Source organism: Ictalurus furcatus, chromosome 12, assembly GCF_023375685.1.
Source record: "Ictalurus furcatus strain D&B chromosome 12, Billie_1.0, whole genome shotgun sequence".
Lineage (NCBI taxonomy): Eukaryota > Metazoa > Chordata > Actinopteri > Siluriformes > Ictaluridae > Ictalurus > Ictalurus furcatus.
The window spans coordinates 6,522,936-6,546,140 of record NC_071266.1 but is presented as its reverse complement, the minus strand read 5'-3'; the positions used below and the strand labels follow the sequence as shown (position 1 = coordinate 6,546,140).

At 41.5% G+C, this 23,205-nt stretch overlaps 1 protein-coding gene across 1 annotated transcript; it reads right to left on the bottom strand.

Annotated features, from left to right (window-relative positions):
* Window positions 1-1,717: 1,717 nt before the first annotated feature.
* Window positions 1,718-22,243, bottom strand: cacng4a (calcium channel, voltage-dependent, gamma subunit 4a). Its single transcript, XM_053638680.1, has 4 exons — window positions 20,213-22,243; window positions 4,897-4,980; window positions 3,226-3,366; window positions 1,718-2,907 (listed from the first exon to the last, which is right to left on the bottom strand). Exons 1-4 carry the CDS (start codon window positions 20,439-20,441, stop codon window positions 2,384-2,386), a joined length of 978 nt encoding a protein of 325 aa, XP_053494655.1. The 5' UTR covers window positions 20,442-22,243; the 3' UTR covers window positions 1,718-2,383.
* Between the last annotated feature and the right edge of the window lie 962 nt (window positions 22,244-23,205).

The following is a 23,205-nucleotide window of genomic DNA, read 5'->3' as shown; positions in this document are numbered from 1 at the left end:
TGTTTATTAACTGTTGCCATGACAATAACTGTTGGGAATCGAAAGATATTTCCTCCAGTAATGCCATTATGATATGAGACAATTTCACAGCATCCACAGAGAAACAACGACTGTCCATGTTTGATTGATCACAGCAATAACATTAAAACAAATCGAGTTCTTGGCAGATATAACATCACGGAGGTGTCCTTGATCTGGAAAGTTATGATCTGTAAGTTTCGGCTACTGCCAGATATTGTTACTTTTTTTTTTTTTTTTTAAATTATCCAGGGTTCATTGTTCCTAGAGATCTGGGCAGACATCTTTGAGAGTTTGGAAAAGCTGCAGTAGACTCAGCATCGTGTTTTCAGCACTGTAGTACATTAATTTGCCACCCCGTGGATGCTCTAATGCATTCCGTGGTGCTGCTGAATGGACTCTGTGTTATAAGGCAATCAGGCTTACTTCATTAGTCAAATGCTCCTTTCTAGCATGGAGTGTCAAGTATATAAGCCACCACCAACACGGCAGGAGCAAATTAGCCACGTGTTAGACCATATGTGCCAACACTTGTGTCCCAATACAAAATGGCAGTTCAGAGACAATGACGCATAGATTCATCAACAGTGCTTTGAGATTGGTCCAAGGAAAAGGATTACAAGGATTACATGTTATATTTATAGGTTGCAGCCAATTACTTTTAACTTCCCTGAGCAAAAACTCTCTAAACATCCACATAATTCTGACTAAGATTTTTTTTCTTTAGTCTTCAAATTTAGCGGAATGTATAAGACAGAAGTCATTCACATCAGCAGAGTTGTCGAAATGTAAACATCAGAAGTAAACAAAATGGCAGTGTTTGTACAAAGCACAGTTGTACAAAATGGCTTCTTCACTAGCTATAAAATCTCCTAAAAGAGGGCAAGGACCAGAAGTTCGTGTTCACCGAATAAGCACCGTTCAAGCTTCCCTTTTTCATGCTCTCACCCCAAATTCACAGAAGATGCGTTGTGTAAGAGTCACATCATATCATATTATCGTCATGTCAGGACAATTCACGCAGGACGCGTCTCAGCTGCATATGAACAGGACAGGCAGGAGAAAGTTCAACAGCACACATTGATTTTTAATCTGTTTTTGCAACTCCAGCATGATCAGTTATGAGTAGATGAATTTAAATATTTCGTGTTTTTGTGTTTTGTTTTGAGAGAGATATTAGGCCATCGGTTTAGTGTTTCTTAAAGGAATAAGCCTGGTTTGAGAGCTACCAGAATCCACACCCCTATCCATGTCCCTCTCAACCACGCCTCCTCTCAGCCACACCCCCTCTTAGTCAAGCTGAACAAACTCTGCCATTCTGTAATTCATCTCACCAGTTGCTCATTACCTCCTTAATTTCCAGTATAATTGTCCTTCAGCTTGTACATCACATTGCTATACAATATATAACAGAATATAATCTGCCCCAGACTCCACTACAGTAGATGCATAGCTACTTTTTAATTTTTTTTGCAAACTGTCATCAAAAGGGTGGTAATGTAATGGAATGGATGTAAAGCATCCAAAAACCAACAACAGCTCATGTTGCTAATTCTTGTTTGCTCTCGACCCTTCATTACTAAGTCTTTTTTGCTGAAAGTAATCTGCCAACTGTAAATTACAAAGCTGTTCACCTAAAAACGTGACATGATACAGTGGGACAGTGAACAACAGGTACATTTGTGTTTATTTTGTTTCCCCATGTTGAGGTAAAATGAGTACCATAGCGTACAAACACTTAGCAACTACAGGCTGCATAATGACATTTTTGTAGATTGTTATTTTAAATAAAGTACACAGTGTATATAAAGTGTGGTTTTATGATTTCACTGGCTTTCTGTGGCGTTTACACTTGACGCATGAGCAGGAGTGGGAAAAAACCCCACACGAGCAAACCCGATAAGGATGTTCACTGAAACGCTTCTAATCTCTAATGTGTCAGGGTGGATTGAAAAACTTTAAAAATGGATTTGAAGTTGAAATTGATCTGTGATGTTCAGTTACACGTGACGCTTGACATGATGTGTCCAGTGTGAACTGGCCTTGAGTGTCAAACATACTGACAAAAATAAAACATGAAAATACTCAAACAATTCTGGGATAATATTTCGATATTTCAATATTCAGTGCATTGAAATATTGCTACTTGGACTGCCGACTGTGCATATGAATATACAGTATGAAACTCAGAGCCAAAACATGGCTCAGAAAATGCTACAACGTCCATTAGTTATCTTTAAAACATGTGTTAAAGAAACATCGCTCCCTCAAATCAACATTTCATTGTTAACTTTGCCGAAACTCGGCCATAGTGATACTAATACTTCCAAGTGCCACCAAGACTCAGCCATCTTGAACCAGACATTTAAACGGGCGTGGTCCTGCGGTTAATGACGTCTTTCGTGCCTTTGGCGTAGCTGTTGTGAACTTGCAGAAAGTTGGGTGGTTCTGGGTAGGGCCCGTATGCGCCTCCTGACCTCAGTGGGTGTTCTCGACCTAGAGTGTACATGGAGATCTCACCTAGAGGCAGTGCGGATGCCGCCATCTTCCGTCCGACAGGCGAGTTATCTCGAGACGGCTCGGTGGAATGCGAACTGGAGCGAGAGCGCCGCCTGCGCTGCCGGTAACTTGGGATTCGCATGTATGGTGAGGAGGATGACACACCGGTTTTCATGAAGTTGCGCCGCTTGACGTGCACTTCCTTGTTTCTCTCAATGTAGATGTTGACAGCGAGCACGCCAACAGCTTCAGCCACGATGAATGACAATGCGCCAGAGTAGAAGGACCAACCGTAGCTGTATTGGTTCTTCTTGTCTTCGCCTTTCTTGTCGCTGGGGTCGCCGACATTGCTCGAGATATACACGATGATGCCTATGATGTTACTCAGACCTGGTAAAAGACCATACCACATATTTAATGTGGTATATGACATTATTGACATTAAAAAAAACCTTCAAAATCTGTGATTATAGCATTCTTTGAAGATTACAACATAAAATCTTCTGTAGCAGATTGTGTTCTCCATGTCATATGATACAATGTTCCATACAATGTTAACTCATGACCAAAGAATTACTTCATGATGTGTGTTTTTGTTTTCCTGTGATAGCAAATACAAGCTAAAAATCGTACCATGTAAAGCTGGCTTTTGTGAAATTAGTGCTGTCGGCTGTACTGCCATGAACCCACCACAGACCCAAGTTTTACCTGCAGCCACAAACAAGATGCCAGCACTAAGGAGGATGTTGTTCCTGCCGCTGTAAACTCGTCCTACAACCACACACACTCCTCCCAGTAGCAGCAGGATAGTGCTCAGGATGGGGAAAAGGCTGGATGCTCGCACAATCCCTACACAAACAGCAAACAATCATGTTAGATTCTCTAGAGCTCAAGGTTCAACTACGTTCCATCCAGGACAATTTTATATCTGATATATTATTGTGTAAGATGCATGAATCTTCAGTTCATTCAGTAATGTACGTTAAAATACTGTTTAAAAACGTTTACAGAGATTTCCACATCAAATTCCCATCTATGCATGGACAACTGCCATCAGCAAGACAACCCCTCTTTGGGAAGGTTCATTTTCCATCAATATTGTTTTAAATTGCTAATAACTGAAATAAATATGAGATTAATAATATTTTAAAATAAGGTTGTATTGCTATACATCCAAGGAAACAGTCTGAGTGAATGGGGCAGTACTGTAGAGTAGAGAACAGATCAGGTATACACAGAGTTCTGCAGGTTTGTGGGTGATTTCAGTTTTCCTTAAAGCTAGATTTTACAGAATAATGTTCTATTTACAGCTATAACTGTGTACATGAACCTGCTGGAACAAACAGGGCTCACCGCCACAGTAAAACTACCAGGGATGTTAGATATATGTTGTATGATGATATCATGTAGCCAGTCTATTATTAGGATTAGGATAAATATTAAGATATTTGCTTTCTAAAGAGGCATTTTCATGTTTTCAGGCTTTTTCAGGACCACTTAATTAACATCTGAGAAACACCTTGCTAGCTAAGGTAATAAAATAAAATAAAATAAAATAAAATAATTAAGGGCAGGTATACTCCAAACTCATCAGCGATCGAATCCACCACCTGCCCTGTATTTATTAATTAATTATTATTATTATTATTTTTTTTTTTACAGAAAATGACTAAGAATATGTCACAGCTGTTAAAGTCACATTCAAGTCATTTCCTATACACACACATTCCCCAGGAATCCCGGAGATTTGTATTTAGGGTTCAGATTTGTTTGTTTTTTTTATCTTAAAACTGTAATCCATAAATTGATATTATGCGTTTAAAGGCAAATCTCACCCCGAGCAAGTTCAATACAAAGAAAAAACAGTGGTAAAACAAACGTTTATTAAACACACTACGGGGGGGAAATATTTTACTGTGATGTGTATACAGTAGAGTTAGATCCAATATCCAAAATTCATACACAAACACTTTTGTCAGCTTCCAAGCTCCATACTTATTTGACTGTATTTACTCTCCATTTAAAAAAAATGCAAGAAGGTCACTGACAACTCAAAATAAAATTGTGAGGTTTACATTCACGTCATTGACCTTCTTACACTATACAGTAATCTGTCCCATTGGTTTGCATACCATGGAATAATCGGTGTCACACAATCTATACTTTGTGACCGAAAAATTAACATAGTGGAAATAATGCATTGCTCTGATGTTTCTTTTTAACACAAACCATGAATTTATGACATGACGTAGCATCCTATAATCATGACCTAGCCAATGAATTTGTGATATTTCATGCCTGGTATGGAAAAAAAAACTCATTCTTTGATATATGACTGTGAAAGGAAAATACTATGGAGGGGAAGAAGGGCAGACTTACGCAGGATGTACTCAGAGCTGTCTGTATCATAGTCATTATCCTCAGGGAAGTGATTGATCCGGTAACAGCTTCCTTTGTTGATTCCTGTGAGTCAGATAGTTGTGATTCAGCAGTTATGTAATAAGTACCCAAGAGTCACCCTACCCACCCCATGTTACCCTTCCCCCTCCCCTCCTCCAACACCACCACACACACTTCAATATTAAGGGCTCTTTTCTGTGGATTTACAGATCCAATCAAATCAATTGGAATTTCAATTCAAGGTAGTAACACTACACACTGTGGAGCTTTATTTGGAGTGGGTGGGGTGTGGGGTCCTCAGTGAGCATCCAGTGAGCAGCAGTTCTATAGGCAGAAGCACCTATTTGATGAGAGAGGTTAGAGGAGAATGGCCAGACAGGTTTGAGTTGACAGGAAGGCTATTGTTACTCAACCACTCTTTACAACCATGATAAGCAGAAAAGCATCTCAGAGTCACACAACACTCCAAACCTTGACCAGATGGGCTACAAAAGAAGAAGGCCACATCACCTTCCACTCCTGTTGCCCAAGAACAGAAAGCTGAGGCTTCAGTGGTCATGTGTTATGCATTCTAAAACACTTTTTTACTCAGCACGGTTGTAAAGAGTGGCTATTTGATTTAACCCTTCCTGTCAGCTCGAACCAGTCTGGCCATTCTTCTCCTGTTCTTCCTGTTCTTAGCAGTCAGGAGTGAACTTTTGAAGTTTGTGAACTTGTATGAAAGCATAGCTCCATTTGTTTACACAGACATGACATAACCTGTTTCACCACCTATTCAAATATAGTATATAGTGATGAATAAAACATTTCCTTACGACCTGCTGTAATGATTATGTAAAAGTCAATCCAAATAACACACTGCTCCTTCCTGTTAAACCACAGTGAAGCTTGGGCAGCTGTGTTGCACTGGGAACATTTGAAATTAAGCAGTTTATGCTCATTTGATGAATGAGTCACCGTTGGTTTTCAGGGAAGTGATTTTCACCAAAATGGCTCTCGGTAGTATCATAGTGTCATAATGTCATAATGTGAATTCCTTGTGTACACATAGTGTGTATTTTATCACATACCATATACTGTACATAATGACTTTAATCAAACACCAGGCTGTGACAGTGGTTTCACTGTCATGCATAAAGCTGAGCCGAGTCCAAACCCTTTGAATGTGCTTAATGTAGTTGTCATGTTCTGGTGATCTAATCTTGCTTAATATTTTAAATGCAGCTTTAGTCTTTTTAGCTCCATTATGTGTATTGTATAATGCATGCAAGTCCATTTACTGTTTCAGTTCACTTGTTATATGTATGCAGTGTGTCCTGTTTATATATTGCACTTTATGCCTTTAAAGGAATGACAGTGCTTGGGTAACATTTTAAAGAAAACAACAACAACAATGTTTTCGTAAAGTTTTGAGCAACCACAAGCCTCCAGAACAGCTTCATTGTGCCTTAGAATTGATTTTACAGTCTCTGTAACTGTACTAGAGTGAACACCAGTATTCCAAAAGATATGCCTTTTATGTGTTTTGATGATGGACTTGCTCCAAAATCTCCTATAGGTTTTCAACTTCCGTGAGTTCTGGTGACTGTGAAGGCCGTAAGAAATCATTGAGCGATCCAGGAGAAGTCATCCTGAAAGAGACCACTCCCACCAGAATGGAAATGTTCCATGTTTGTGTCTCAGTTTTTATATGTTTTATTTAATTCTAGTTTTCTTTTTGTCATTATAAATGATGAACATTTTCCTCTTAGTTTTTTGTCAACAAACAACCAGCATTTTCTGGGCCAAGCACCCAGACACGGTGAGCCGCACATTCACAGATGTGCTACAATTGTTGCAAAGGGATTCAAGAATGATTTGCAGTCATATGGTGCATTGAACTCATCTCGACCCAGGGAATCCAGAGGTGTCTGGCTTTAAAATTTTTGACACACGGTTCAAAGGTTATGACCATAAAAGTACTTCCAAATTAGGCCCAAATTTGACCCAGTAGTGCCGCTAGATTGTTTGCAGCACTTGGCCCAAATTTGGTCAGAATGTTCTTTAGACGCTCCACTAATAGTGTGCCAAATTGTACAACTTTGCAACAGATAGTTCTAAGGGCTGCCATAGACAACCTATCCAGAAGAAGACAAAGAAGAAGAAGAAGAACAAGGACAAGAAGAAGAACAAGAAAAAAAGGTTGAATAACAATTGGGTGCATACACACCTTCAGTGATTGGTCCCCTAATAAAAATATACAGTGCCCTGCCACATGGGAGGGTTTTTGAGCATGAACTGCCCATTTAAGGTTCTGCCACAGCATCTCAATTGGTTCAAGTCAGGACTTTGACTAGGCCACTCCAAAACTTTAATTTAGCTTTTTTTTGAGCCTTTCAGAGGTGGACTTACTCCTATGCTTTGGATCATTATCTTGCTGCATAACCCAGTTGCGCTGAGTTTCAACTTATGGACTGATGATCAGACATTCTCCTTTAGCCTAGGCCCTGAAGCAGCAAAGAATCCCCACACCATCACACTTCCACCACCATGCTTGACTGTAGGTATGATGTTCTTTTTGTGGTATTCCATGTATGGTTTACGCCAGATGTAACTGAACCCCTGTCTTCCAAACAGTTCCACTTTTGACACAGGTGAGTGACATCAGTCCACAGAACATTTTCCAAAAAGGTTTGAGGATCATCAGGTTTGAGGTTTTGGCAAAATTCAGACAAGCATTAATGTTCTTCTGGACTAGCAGTGGTTTTTACCTTGCCACTCTTCCATGAATGCCATTTTTGTCCAGTGTCTTTCTGATAGTGGAGTCATGAACAGTGACCTTTATTGATCCAAGAGAGTCCTGTGGTGCCTTTGATGTTGTCCTTGGCTCTTTTGTGATTTGCTGGATGAGTCATTGCTGTGCTCTTGGAGGAATTTTGGAAGGTCTGCCGCTTCCGGGAAGGTTCACTACTGTGCCGAGTTTTTCCATTTGGAAATAAAGACTCTCACTGTGATTCTCACTGTGATTCACTGTGACACTGTGAGTCGCAGAGCCTTTGAAATAGCTTTGTAGCCCTTCCCAGACTGATGTATTTCAATCACCTTCCTCATTATTTCTGGAATTTCTTTAAATTTTGAAATAGTGTGTTACTGGGTAAGACCTTTTAACCAACTTCATGCTGTTGAAAAAGTTATATTTAAGTGTTGATCTGATTGGACAGGGTTTGCAGTAATCAGACCTGGTTGCATCTAGTGCAGCAGAACCACATTACAGCTTCGTAGATTTGGGGAATTAATAACTATGGGGGCAAATACATTTTCACACAGGCCTAGTTGGTATTGGATAATTGTTTTGCTTCAATAAATAACATTATCATTTAAAAACTATTTTGTGTTTTCTCAGGTTGCCTTTGTTTTATCTTAGATTTTGTTTTCATTTCTGAAACAATTTAGTATGAGATATGCACAATAACAGAAGAAATCAGAAAAATGTTTTCACAACACTGTGTAATAAATGTGTTTATACCACACTGCTGTTGAATTCTTGATTCTGACTGGCCAGAAGGTGAAGGTGACAGTGGTGCCAGCTACAAGGCATAACATGCTTTGTTATTGTTTATACTGGGTATTATTATTTATTTTGACATGTGTGGTTGATGTGCAGCATAATCTGATTACAAACCATGCCATTTTTAATATGGTGAAGTTTTCCATAGCGAGAAGTTTGATTAGCATTTAGGAAGAAGTCTCCATTGTCAGAGCTACTATATGTAACGACCAGAGCAAGAGTCAAGATTTTTAGCACAGGAAAGCCTCCAAGAGAAAGGGTTTTGTGGTTTCTTGGTAACATGACCTGCTGTGTTCCCTTTCAAAGGGAACTTCGATGTTGCGTTTAGCATAACACTATGGGGAGCACCTCTCGCGTGCGACCGGCATCTGAAGCTTGTATAAAATCATGCCTATTTATAGGCCTGCCATGATCAGGTGGCGTGGCAATTAAGTGTGTCGCATGATATAAATATGGCACCTGTGAACCGCGACATCAGCCTTATTATCTTCAGCGAAAGACTGCATGTCGGTTGTTTGTGTAAAGAAACAAAAAGATGCTTCCTCTCTATCTTTTCTCAAAATCTCTGGACTAACCATTTAAAAAAAAAGAGAAGAAAAAAAAGGAATGAGCGAGAGAGAAAAATCTGAGTGAGAAAATTCAGGAAGTGTGTTTCATCACGGGAGTAGTGCACACTTTCTGGGTGAAGTGTCTAGGGATAGAGCATGCGATGGCAGCCTGGAGGGACGTATCGGGGACATGAGATTGTTAGGGCAGTTAGCCCCCAGTGCTACTGTAGGGCCCCTAGCCAAGGCTGTCCCAAGTTTTCAGTGTTCTCTAGTCAGCGAGCTGTCACAGGGCAACAAAAATCTGATGTTTTCCCTCCAATAGAATGTGGAATAGTTAAGGTCACTAAAAGACCGTCTGGCAGCGTGGAAACTACTGCCAAATGTGTCTCCATGGGTTCTGTCTACCGTAGAAAAGGGTTACCGGATCCAGTGTAGAGCTTGAACCCCCCCCGGGGTTCAGAGGTGTGCTCACCACAGTAGTCAGCACAGACCAGAGCCCGACGTTAGCGCAGGAAGTAAGATCCCTCTTGGGCAAAGGGGCCATAGAACATGTACCCCATTCCCTGAGGGGGGGAGGTTTTTACAGCCGTTATTTCCTAGTCCACAAAAAATAGAGGAGTATGCGGCCAATTTTAGATCTGCGTTATACAGTCTCTTCGGACGTACAGATTCAAGATGCTGACACCCAAACTTATCGCTCCACAGATTCAGTTTGAGGACTGGTTTGTGACGATAGACCTAAAAGGTGCATATTTCCACATAGAAATATCGCTCGCTTTGTCCCCTCGCACCTTCACAAAGTGCATGGATGTCACTCTGGCTCCATTGTGACTCCAGGGCATCCGTGTATTAAACTACTTGGATGACTGGTTAATTCTAGCACGATCCAGGGAACTGGAAGTTCAACATGGAGATGTTGTTCTCGCCCACATGAAGAGCTTGGGGCTCAGTTTGAACCACAGAAAAGTATGCTTTCCCCAGTGCAGTGGACAACTTTTCTCGGGGTTATAAGGATTCTACTACAATGAGGGCGTTTCTATCCCCATCATGCATAGGGTCAATCCTATCAACACTGAGCAAGATAAAGCTGGATCTTGGGAGACTATTGGAGCTTATGGACCTATTGCACAGGAGACCGTTCAGTGGTGGCTGAGAAGTTGGGGGTTTCGTCCGAGGACGAAACCTCTGAGAGTAATCAGTGTCACGCGGCGATGCCTACGTGCTCTGAGAATTTGAGTGTCCCCGGTTTCTAGTCTTGGGTCACACTCTAGGGGTGTCTCCTTAGCGCAAGACGGTAATGACAGACACCTCCCTCATGGGCTGGAGCGCGGTCTTTGTCCAGCTCACGGTCTCTGGAGCGGCCCTCATCTGGAGTGGCCCTCATCACTCAAGTGGCAGCTTTTTGTCTTGTGGTGTGAGGAACGTCAGCTAGACCCAGTGAACTGCGCAATAGCTACAGTCCTGGAGTTCTTACAAGAACGTTTCTCAGCAGGGTTTGTTCCTTCTACAATCAGGGTTTACGTGGCCACCATTTCAGCCAGCCATGCCCCTGGTGATGTAGCCTCTGTGGGGCAACATCCTCTAACTTTGAGGTTCATGCGTGGTGTCAGGCGGCTGAGACCCATCTGCAGGCCGCTCATACCTTCCTGGGACCTTTCTGTGGTCTGGAAGGTCTGTCAGGTGCCCCATTCGAGCCCTTACAGTCAGCCTCTGAGAAGCTTCCTACTCTAAAGGTAGCTCTTCTGCTGGCCCTGACATCTCTCAAGCGAGTAGGAGATCTACAAGCTATCTCTGTTGCCCTTTCCTGCCTTGACTTTGCCTCTGAATTAGCCAAGGCCTTCCTGTATCCTATGCTGGATTATATTCCTAAGGTGCCTACATTGGCTGCCCACCCTGTGGTGTTGCAGACTTTCTGCCCTCCACCATTCCCCACACCGGAACAAGAGAGAATGCACCTGCTGTGTCCAGTAAGGGCTCTCTGTATTTATGTCCACCGCTCCAGCCAGTGGCGTAAGCTGGAGCAGCTGCTGGTTTGTTTTGTGGCAACAGTAGCGGTGATGCTGTGTCAAAGCAGCGCATCTCTAATTGGATAGTGGAAGCAATCTCTATTGCTTATGAGGCGTGTGATCTCGCTACGCCTCTGGGCATAAGGGCTCATTCCACTAGGGCGGTCGACTCCGCGAAGGCTTTGTCCAAAGGGGTATCCTTACAGGATGTGTGTGCTGCTACAGGGTGGTCTACGCCACACACATTCATTTGTTATTACAGCCTGGATATTCATTCCACCCTGGGCTCGAGTGTCTTGCAGTGACCCTCAGGCTTGTGTCTTTTGAACATGCCGTACCCTCGGTATGATGGAGTGGGTATTCTCATTCCCATAGTGTTATGCTAAACGTAACGTCAAAGTTCCCTTTGAAAGGGAACCCTGTTCCCCGAGAAGGGAACGAGACATTGTGTAGCTTTGTCATACCAGGGCAGGCCTGTGAATTGCGTCTTCGCTTCAGATAATAGAGGCTGATGGCACAGTTCACAGGTGCCATATTTATATCACGCGACACGCTTAATTGCCACATCGCCTGATCATGGCAGGCTTATAAATAGGCATGATTTTACACAAGCTTCAGATACCGGTTGCACACGAAAGGCGCTCCCCATAGTGTTATGCTAAACGCAACGTCTCGTTCCCTTTTCAGGGAACAGGGTTACATGCGTAACACAGACGTTTTTCTTTAGTAACTTCAATAGAGAGAGAAAAAAAGAGATGCTGGTGAGGGAACCACTGTTTACAGCCATTATAATGTAAGTGATAAGTGATAAGAATTGTCTTTTTAAACAGAAAAACTGAAAACATAAAACATACAGTGTATTGTTTTTTAATTATTAAAAATTTTTTGGGGATCATCAATAAGTAAATGACCAAGTATAATATTTTTTAACTCATTTGTTTAATTGAGTTCTCTTTATCTACTTTTATGATTTGTGTAAATCTGATGATGTTTTATGTCACATTTATGCAAATATATAAAATTCTAAAGGGTTCACAAACTTTCAAGCACCACTGTATATATAAAGATGATGTTTATGTCAAGTAATAAAGTTAATACTTGAAAGCTGTTATTCCATGTCAATTCTCTCTCATATCATCAGGTTTTATTAAATCCGGCTTTCACGCTGTTAACTTGGGTAAAGATGGGATGGCTTTCATCTGTCTCCCCGATAATATCCTGGACTGATGCTGGATCTGAGGCTCTGCTGTTATTAAAGGAAACACACGGACTCTCTTTTCCCACACTTTAAAAAAAGATATCAATAATACGGTGTTGTCAAGTAATTCTTATTGTGCACCATATTATTAAAGGGCAAATCCGGCCTTACAGATGTCACATTTAATGTCATATTAGCTCATATTAATTCTAAACTGCTGAAAACGCGGCAAAAAAAAAAATGCGAATGGACCTGTGAATGATCTCGGTCATGTACGGTCATTCACTAATCCTGAAGACTATGTAAAAATGATTAGGGAGGGTGTTAAGAGTACTATTGTAGAGTGTTTGTGTGTATGGAATGCCAGAAGGGCCAAAACAACAATATTGTATGTAGATTCGTAGAGGTGCAATGAATAATCAATAAAAACGGTAATAATCAATTATGAAAAGCACTGTCAACAAACTTCATTATCAATTAATTGGTCTGCACACTGCACGGGGCATGTTTACTCATTGTGTTACTTCTGTACATACCAGAAGTTGTGTCCCAAATGACGTTCTATACACTTACACTATGCACTAAGTACTATACAATTTTAGAAGGGTAGTATATGTTTCACGTGGAACACTAGCATTTTTTTCCCAACCGGAAGTATAAGCCACATGATGGCAAGGCACATGATGTCAAATGTATGTAATGCACCACTGCTAGCTTTAGCAGAATACCCAGAGTCAGTGAAAAGAAATTTCTTCAGTTTACTGTTTATGTCAATGTTACATTTTATGCAAAACATGACAGCGGAAAAAAGTGTGCTACCCAAATAGAGTCCAAGTCCTCTAAGGCATGAGAGCATATATATATATATATTTTATATATATATATATATATATATATATATATATATATATATATATATATATATAACAAGTGTGGAGACAGGACAGAAACCAAAACAAAACACGTGTGAAGTAAACAGAGTCAATTTCAATAAAGACCGGAAAAGTGGCACTTCAGGCCCTTCATGCGCGCTGAATGCTTCGGCACACAGCGCGAGGGGAAATCAGTGCCAATTGCGACCTTAATTTTTTTGGTAAAAATAAACAAAATTGAAATCATGAATGCAGCTGTCTATCTTAGTGACAATCCTTGCTAATGCTAAATGTAGTTAGCATGCTAACTTTTTCCTTGCCACTCTGGCTTGCTCATAAGGGATAAATGTAGATCTGTATCTATATCCAGATATCTGTAAAGCTGCTTTGTGGCAATGTCCATTGTTAAAATATAAATCTAAATATAATAAAATTTAATTGAGTTTGAATTTGGCTATCTTTGTGTGTGTGTGTGTGTGTGTGTGTGTATACCATACCATAAATTAGTAGTGTAAGAAAAGAATAGTATAGTAAAATAGTACAGTAAAATGAATTTGTTTGTAAGGGCAGGCTCAGCTCAATTTAAATTCATCTAGATAAATTATTAATTAAAACTTATGCATGTGTGAAAGCCGGTATCACCTTTCCACCAGTTTACCACAGTGAACCACATGAGTGCCGGATTCTAATAATTCATTCATGGAGTCTCAAGGAGAGATGCTGACGTTCCTTTATCAGCTTTATGCATGCTTGGAAATACAAGCAACGAAGCAGCACAGCGAATGCCATTAGAAAGTAGTGAGTCATTAGAGTGTCATTAGAGTGAGCACACAGTCCTACTGTTGTGTCAATTGTAATGTACAACAATCAGTTTTATAGCAACTCCTGTCCGGACCCTAGGGGAGTTTCCATAGCAATAGGAGACCTGTGGTTGCTGGGCAAGAGCATCAACTACAAGATAACTGGAGATAGCACAACCTTTGAGGTGCTCTTTTTATGTCTGTGAAAATTCAGCAATAATTAATTACACTGCCCAAATAGATAGATAGATAGATAGATAGATAGATAGATAGATAGATAGATAGATAGATAGATAGATAGATAAATAAATAAATAATATTTATTTATTTATTTATTTTAAATCAAATAAAATCAAAGCAAAGTAACATTCTAATAACACGATTTTAGAAATGTTCACAATATAGTAGTGTGGACATGTTGACATTTTATTAGGTACAACCACCTTGTGCTTACCCTTTTGGCCCTTCTATCAATTACCCTAAGCATACAAGTGTACTGTTTAAATATATACAATTGTTGACTACAGTCTGCCAAAGTACTGCTGCTATACACATTTTGTTTGTCCCTTAAACCCCAGCAATCAGTGGAAAAAGACCGCCATAAAACATAAAGCACAGTGCTCAAAAAACATATACAAATATACAGTACTGAGTCTCAAGCACCCTACTTTGTTACATTATCAGTCAGTACAAAAAACTTTTTAGATTTCCAAATGTTAGTTTTCCAGCACAAAATTAAATCTTACAGAAAAATGTTTGTATGTCAGTAAAGATAGTAGGATATTACATAAGAGACCACTTTTCAGACAAAACAACAACAACAACAACAACAAACAAAACATAATGGAGGTTGCTGGGTTTTGCTGCAAAAATAAGAAGCAAGTGCAACTGGAGCTGGTTCTGCAAGATGCTCAATACAACCTATAATAATAATAAGTTTAACCAGTAATATAAGTTATAATAAGTTAATATAGTAATAATATAATAAAAACAGTAATAATATAACCAGATAATTTCCTTATAAAACTTCACAAATTGTACCTGAGACTACAACTGTTTTTAAAGCAAAGGGTTGTCACACCAAATATTGACTTTATTTATGTATATCTGCATATATAATTTCATTATTTTGAAGGCATCTTTGTGCTACAGCATTTCAAAATTTCTTCAACTAAAACATGTTTCTCTATAAGTAAAGTTTTATCATTTCAAAATCTGGTTAGCCCCAAAAGTACAATTTAATTCCATTCTATCTGTGAACATTTTGACAGCCAGTATATGATTACAAACTGAATTGATTAGGTGTATATTCATTTCGCTATGGCATGTAACCATCCAGTAACTTGATGAAAGCCTGACATTCACCGGATGAGGAAATCACACTTAGCTAGCAAGGTTTTAGACATGTTTAGGCAGACTAACTGTTTTATACCGTGTGTTACAACCCGCTATCTTAAGGGATGGGAAGTTTTTTTTGTGTGTGCTGTGCCATATTCTATGTGCAGGCCTGAACTCCCCCCTAGAGTTTCCAGCCTCCTCTAGCCTGCCTTGATCCCGCCTCCCAGGATGACATCACTAAATGGCGGCCATATTTAAAGAGGAAGAGGAGTGAGAATGGTGTGGGATGTTGGAGGTGGTTACTTGTGTTGGTGGTTTAGAGAGTGTGTTCGATTGTGCAGCTTGTATGCTATATTCTGACTGCTGTTCTGGTTTTTGACTCTTGCCTGGTTTTTGACTTTGAATTTGGTTGTCCCTGTATCTGTTTATGTGTATATTCTTCACCATTGTATTTATGATTCAATTGGTTCACTGGCAGTAGGGGTGTGGCTGCCATTTCTTTTGGGAGAGTGTCCTTTTGTCTCTGTTTTTGGCTTAGGTAGTTAGGGAAGTATCCTTGTATTTTCTTTGTTATTTTCCTTTTAAGTAAGCTAGCTACCTAACAATATAATTCTTTTGTTTCTTATTTTGGCCTTGGCCCACCCTGAAGTTATGCCTGGTTTGGTTCATTTGTACAGTTATATGTATTTAATGGTGTGTGTTACAATATACCACAACTTTTATGAACAACCCTGTTTGTGTTGTTATTCCTGGCTCCCTCATATTAAAGGTCAATTTCATTTGAATCCACAAGCTGGTTACTCTGTGCGGCCTAACCTAGACTGGGCCGTAACACGTGCTTTTCCCCGCCTAGGAAACCACTTATCCGACATGATCGCTGCAGGAAGACAGCCTATGCAAGATTACAAAGTAAATAAAAACATTTCCACTTTGTTTCAGTGAACTATGTAATAGGCAGAAAAACCCAATTCTGGCCAGTAAAAATATTCTTCATTCTTTGTTGGTTTGTCAGAATTCCAACAATAACAGGAAACTTTATTATACATTTTCAGTGTGATACTTAAAGAAAAGTTCTCCAAATGTTATCCAGGGTGAATACAGACCATAGTTTGGCTCTGGCCAATCAAAATCAAGTTCTCCTAAAACTCCAAGACTCAAACTAAATGGGAAAGAAAATTTTATCTGCTACTATTTTAAATATTTTTAAATCAGTTTAAATTAACTTATAAGTATGTGTTAAAAAAATATTGGCCTTGGTCTGTCAGACTTGCTGGTCTTGTGATGTGTAAATGTCATGAAATCAGTAAGGGAACTCTGAACTACAGTTCCCAAAAGTCACTGCTTCATTGTCACATGACCACCTGCACCTGATTCACGATCCTTGTAATTAGCACTCTTGTATATAGTCACAGTTTGCAATGCACTCTTTGTCTCATGTTATCGTCTCACTATATCTTTGTCTATGCTGCTGTATTTTGTCTTTGCCACAGTGTTTTGTTTCCTAGTTGTAGAGTGTTTCGTATGTTTGTTTGTTATTAAATGTTTAAGAATCTGCGCTTGCTTCCGTATTCAACTTTGTAACGTGACAGAACGTAAGACCTGCAACCGAAGCAGCGGATCATCATGAGGTACCTGGGCTTCACTCTGCCACCTATGTTCACGGAGAACTATGCCACACCACGCCAACAGGAGGAGGAGTACCAAGCTGCGCCACGTAAGCAGCAGGAGGACATGGAGGAGTCCGGGTACAAGTGGGAGCCTGTTAACTGGGCTAGTACCATCTCCCACCCTCCCTCCCCTATTATGGATCTAGTCCAGCAAAAGGAGTCACGTAACGTAAGAACGTAAGTCAGCCTCCCTGCTCGTCTGAGGACGCCGCTCAGCCTTTCGGATCAGCTGAGGATGTCCTTCAGTCGCCCTTGTTGGCTGAAGACGTTGCTCTGTCTCCTGACATACCCAAGTGCTCCCCTCTGTTCGCCATCCCCGTGCACAACGCAGCTGTGCTTGACTGCTCCGCTGAGGAACTCGCCCTGCGTTTCTGCACTGCTGAGGGCATCGCTCGGCTTTACCGCTCCGCTGAGGAAGTCGCTCTGCCTTCCTGCTCGGCTTAGGACGTCGCTCTGCCTTGTAGCTCGGCTGAGGACGTCGCTCCGCCTTCCGGCTCGGCTGAGGACGTCGCTCCGCCTTCCTGCTCGGCTGAGGACGTTGCTCCGCCTTCCTGCTCGGCTGAGGACGTCGCTCCTCTTCTTTGCTGCGCGCCGTATGTCACTCCCCCTTCCTGCTCCATGGAGGGCATCGTTTCCCCCTCGTGCTCTGCGGAGAGCATCGTTCCTCCCTTTGGCCTCGCGGAGAACCTCGCTCCCCTCTCTTGCCTCGCAGAGAACATCGCTCCCCTCTCCTGTCCTCCTGAGGAAGTTGTCCTGCTGTCTTGCCCCACTGAGGACGTCGCTCTGAGTTCCTGCCCCGCTAAGGACGTCGCTCTGAGCTCCAGCCCCGCTGAGGACGTCGCTCTGCTTACCTGTTCTGCTGAGGGCGTCGCTCTGCTTACCTGTTCCACTGAGGACGTTGCATCGCTTTCTTGCTCTGCTGAGGACGCCGCTCAGTCTCCTGGTTCAGCTGGGGACATTTTGCCCAGGGGACCAGGACCGCCAGAGGGAGGGAGAGTATTTTGGGCGCTCCGGGAGAAGCGCCCTTGGGGGGGTTCTGTCATGAAATCAGTAAGGGAACTCTGAACTACAGTTCCCAACAGCCACTGCTTCATTGTCACATGACCACCTGCACCTGATTCACATTCCTGATAATTAGCACTCTTGTATATAGTCACAGTTTGCAATGCACTCTTTGTCTCACGTTATCGTCTCCCTATACCTTTGTCTATGCTGCTGTATTTTGTCTTTGCCACAGTGTTTTGTTTCCTAGTTGTAGAGTGTTTCGTAAGTTTGTTTATTAAATGTTTAAGAATCTGCGCTTGCTTCCGTCTGTACTTTGAATCGTGACAGTAAAAGTCATGGCACATTAGAAAATCTTCAGTGCAGGGATTATTGTAACTAATGTTAAATAACCTTATCATTAAATATTATTAAGATTAGTTAGCTACATACAAAGTGCTTAATAAAGTGAACTTTTTAACTTGTAATTTTGAGAAGTGTGTGTGCTTGTGCAGAAATATGTATGTTATAATGTTTTTGTTTTTTAAATAGCTATTTGGCAAAATGTTTAAAAAAGATATTTAAAAGGTACAATAGTTGATTTTCTTCTTACTAATAATACAAATAAGCTGGAAACAAACAAAAACATAAAAAATTATGGTTTAAGCTGTGACCTCAGGACAAAAGTATTACATGGCTGAGAAAACACGTTTGGAAAACTGTTACGATCCAGAATGAACGTTTGTGTTTACATGGTCCTCCTGTCAGTCATTTTATAGACCCTCCCTCACAGCCTTTCACTCCACCCCTTAACAGCATGCTAATACCACAACCTAGTGCTCATAAGAGCTTATTACGAAGAAAAAAAGACAGCGACTGAACTTGTGACACATTTTCAAGTGCACCATACAACGCTATAAACACGCAAAGTCCGGCTCATAATGATCCATGAGAATGGTCACAAGTTCAGTCGCTGTCGTTTTTCTTCGTAATAAGATCTTATGAGTACTGGGTTGTGGTATTAGCATGGATCATCATGGAACATCATGAGAATCCTTGCTAATGATAACTCTAGTTAGCCTAATTCTAAGTCTAAGATTAGACTAAGTCTAATGAGCTGTATCATTTATTAGTTCTATTTATCTCATCTATTGAGAATTGAGTTTGCGTAATAAAAAAGACCCTTATACACAGTGTCCCAAAAGTCTCCATATATAGGTGAGAGGAACACCTTTTTAGCAAAATGTCTTCTAAAATTTTTTCATACTTCGTTTATATAATAGATATTTTCAGATAGCCTTTTAGAATGCCTTTGACAAAAGAAGAATGTGTTTAAATCATTGCCATGGCTGAATGGGGAAGCTGTCACAAGGCTGCAATAACAGGAAACATGGCAAGCACATCACACACGACACGGTCAGTAAACTTATTAACAAATTCAAAAAGACTGGAAGTGTTGCAAAGCAACCGAGTAGTGAACGTCCACGAGCATCCAATGCACAATGCACAATCAACGTAGTGCTGGTATACATAGTCCCATATATATGGAGACTTTGGAGACACCCTGTAGACTCATAAAACCAAGCAATATTTAAGCTTACAGAATAATAAGGTTCTATCTGTGTTTGGAGATGATTTATTTATAATTGCACTATCCGGTGTCACCCAGATGAGGATGGGTTCCCTTTTGAGTCTGGTTCCTCTCAAGGTTTCTTCCTCATATCGTCTCAGGGAGTTTTTCCTTCCCACCGTCACCTCTGGCTCGCTCATTAGGGATTGAATTGATATATTTCTGTAAAGCTGCTTGGGACAATGTCCATTGTTAAAAACACTATACAAATAAAACTGAATTGAATTTAATTGAAGGATGCAGTAGGCAGCGCTGCTGTCTTACAGCTCCAGGGTCCCTGGTTCAATACTGTGCTCGGATTAGTCTCTCTCAGTTTCCAGGTTCTTCGGGTTCCTCCCATCTCCCAAAAACATACAGGTAGATTGCCTACGTGTCTCTCTCTCTCTCTGTGTGTGTGTGTGTGTGTGTGTGTGTGTGTGTGTGTGTGTGTGCATGGTGCCATGTGATGGAATGGTGTATTCCCTCCTTGCAGAGAGTGTTCCCAGGATAGACTCCGGATCCAAAGATCAGGATAAATTAGTTACTGAATAGAGGAATGACTGATGTGTTTGGTCACTTTCTGTCAGTGAGCTTTGCTACCTGGAATAGCAAAATGGTCTTCACCCAGACAGAACCTTACAGCATTAAAGTCAGGGTGAACTGTTACTTGGAATTTTAAAACACCATAAATCCCCCATTCAGCTAAGTGTATTCAAAATCCAGTTTTACCTTCAATACAGCAGATCCTCCAGAGGCCAGAGTGTGTCAGGTCTCCTCTGGTCTTTTTAGGCTGCAGCAGGTTTTCCGCTTCGTCCGCGCTGCTGTTGGTGGCGTTACACACGTACGCGCGCGAGTAGAGCCAGTAGTCCGTGCCGATGGCTACCGTCATGAGACTGAAGGCAGTGAACGCGCCCAGAGCCGTGAGAAGAGTCTGAACGCCGCGGTCACAGCGAGCCATGGCGGCGGACTCATGCTCATCCGGCACGCGCTGGCATCAGCATTCGCGCGCTTCTTACCACGAACGCACAGCGGACGCACGTGCTGAGCCTGAATCCTAATCCTGAGACAACCTGAAGCGCTGAAGTTGAAAACTAATTGGATTAAAAAAAAATAAAATCAGTCTTTTTTTTTTTTTTTCACTGGGATGGAAAAATCTGAGCACGTCGCCAAGCTCAAAGCGCGCAATGGGTATCAGCACAACGGACAAGCGCACGCGCGGATCCTGAAACGCGCATTCATTCCGAGCGCTGTTTGCAAAAAAATAAAAATAAAATAAAAAACTCTAACAATAAAAAATCGAATGGATACAAGCCGAGCGTTAAGTGCTAGAAAACTTCTCCCCGAGGTACGAAAACGACGCTCTCGTGCGCTCTTGCGCTGCCTTTCCACACCCCGTTTGTGAACTGCGCGCGTTCGGGTAGTAATAAGCATAGACGAGTCACTTTGCTGATTCGGTTCTTTCAAACGAATTCCTTCAACCCATTCAGTCTCACTGCGTGACTTCAGTATTACTGCTGCTCAGTCTTTAACCCCGGCAGAACACTATAATGTTATGGTCATGACTGTGATAGGCATGTTGATTTCTTTTCTTTTAAAAGACTAGTCCACTTTATTAGGAACACTTGTACACGTGCAAATCCATGCGGTTATCCAATCAGCTAATCATCTGTCATGCAGGAGCACAATGCATAATATCATGATTTCAGAAACTGATGATCTCCAGGGATTTTCACATGCAACAGTTTACACTGAATGGTGCTAAAAAAAAAAAAAAAAAAACACCCAGTGAGCAGCAGTGAAACACATGACTCGAACTGACAGGAAGGCTACAGTAATGCAAATAATCACTCTTTACAATCGTGGTGAGCAGAAAAGCATCTCAGAACACACAACACACCAAACCTCACAGACTCACCAGTTTGGCTGCCTGGTGTTTTCCAGCCATGCAGCTTTTGATTCCATAGTCACGCAAACAAACCTTATATTATCACTAACGTTTCCCATTCATTTTTTATCCAAGAATTCATAGTAAGCTTTACAATATTATTATATTACTATAGAGTCTAATGTGTGTGATTGTGCCCTGCAATGGATTGGCACCCTGTCCAGGGTGTACTCCGCCTTGTGCCCGATGCTCCCTGGGATAAAGCGGTATAGAAGACGGATGGACTATAGAGTCTATATAACATCCTATTTTAAGGCTAAAAAGATCTTACAGTGTAGAAGTAGAAATACAAGTCACAATCAAACTAATGAGTAAATACCTCCTGAAATCACCGATCAGCCATAACATTAAACAACTGACAGGTGACATCAATTACATTGATAATCTCGTTACAATACCTGTCAAGGGGTGGGATATATTAAGCAGCAAGTGAACAGTCAGTTCTCAAAGGTGATGTGTTGGAAGCAGAGAAAATGGGCAAGCATAAAGATCTGAGCGACCTTGACAAGGGCCAAATTGTGATAGTTGTGACAGGAGGCTGTGGCTAAGAGGGTAGAGCGGGTTGTCCACTAATGGTAGGGTTGGCGGTTCGATTCCCAGCATGACTCCACACTCCGAAGTGTCCTTGGAAGACACTGAACCCCAAGTTGCTCCTGATGGCAAGCTAGCGCCTTACATGGCAGCTCTGCTACCATTGGTGTGTGAGTGTCTGTGTGAATGGGTGAATGAGACACAGTGTAAAGCACTTTGGAACCATTTACCATAGTTAGATGACTGGGCCAGAGCATCTCCAAAACAACAGGTCTCGTGGGGTGTTCCTGGTATGCAATGTGTTAGTACCTACCAAAAGTGGTCCAAAGAAGAACAACCAGTGAACCGGCGACAGGGTCATGGACGCCAAAGGCTTATTGACGCGGTTGGGGAGAGATCCCACAGAAGAGCTACTGTAGCACAAATTGCTGAAAAAGTTAATGTTGGCAATGATAGAAAAGTGTCAGAACACTTCATGCATCACAGCTTGCTACGTATAGGGCTGCGTACCGGTATGGCACAGATCGGTCAGAGTGCCCATGCTAACCCCTGTCCACTGCTGAAAGCACGTGACATAGGCATGTGAGCATCAGAACTGGACCATGGAGCAATGGAACAAGGTGGTCTGTTCTGATGAAAGGCGGTTTATTTTACATCATGTGGATGGCAGAGTGCGTGTGCGTTGCTTAACTGGGGAAAAGATGGTACCAGGATGCATTATGGGAAGAAGGCAAGCCAGCAGAGGCAGTGTGATGCTCTGGGAAAATGTTCTGCCGGGAAACCTTGGGTTCTGGCATTCATGTGGATTTTACTTTGACATGTAACACCTACCTAAACACTGCTGCAGACCAAGTACACCTCTTCATGGCAACAGTATTCCCTAATAGCAGTGTTCTCTTTCAGCAGGATAATGCACCCTGCCACACTGCAAAAGATTTTCAGGAATGGTTTGAGGAACATGACAAAGAGTTCTAGATGTTGACTCAGCCTCCAAATTCCTCAAATCTCAAGCTGATCGAGCATCTGTGGGATGTGCTGGAAAAACAAGTCCGATCCATGGAGGCCCTACTTTGCAACTTACAGGACTTAAAGGATCTGCTGCTAACGTCTTGGTGCCAGATATCACAGCACACCTTCAGAGGTCTTGTGGAGTTATGGCAGATCGGTGTGTGTGTGTGTGTGTGTGTGTGTGTGTGTGTGTGTGTGTGTGGACATACAGTATCAGTGGCTACTCATGTGGAATTCA

What these genes read in the sequence shown, in the direction of transcription:
- cacng4a (XM_053638680.1), bottom strand. Translation starts at nt 20,441, where the DNA reads ATGGCTCGCTGTGACCGCGGCGTTCAGACTCTTCTCACGGCTCTGGGC. An exon ending in GAGGATCTGCTGTATTGAAG is followed by an intron (nt 4,981 to 20,212) that starts GTAAAACTGGAT and finishes TCTGACTCACAG; the next exon opens with GAATCAACAAAGGAAGCTGT. An exon ending in CATCTTGTTTGTGGCTGCAG is followed by an intron (nt 2,908 to 3,225) that starts GTAAAACTTGGG and finishes GTCTTTTACCAG; the next exon opens with GTCTGAGTAACATCATAGGC.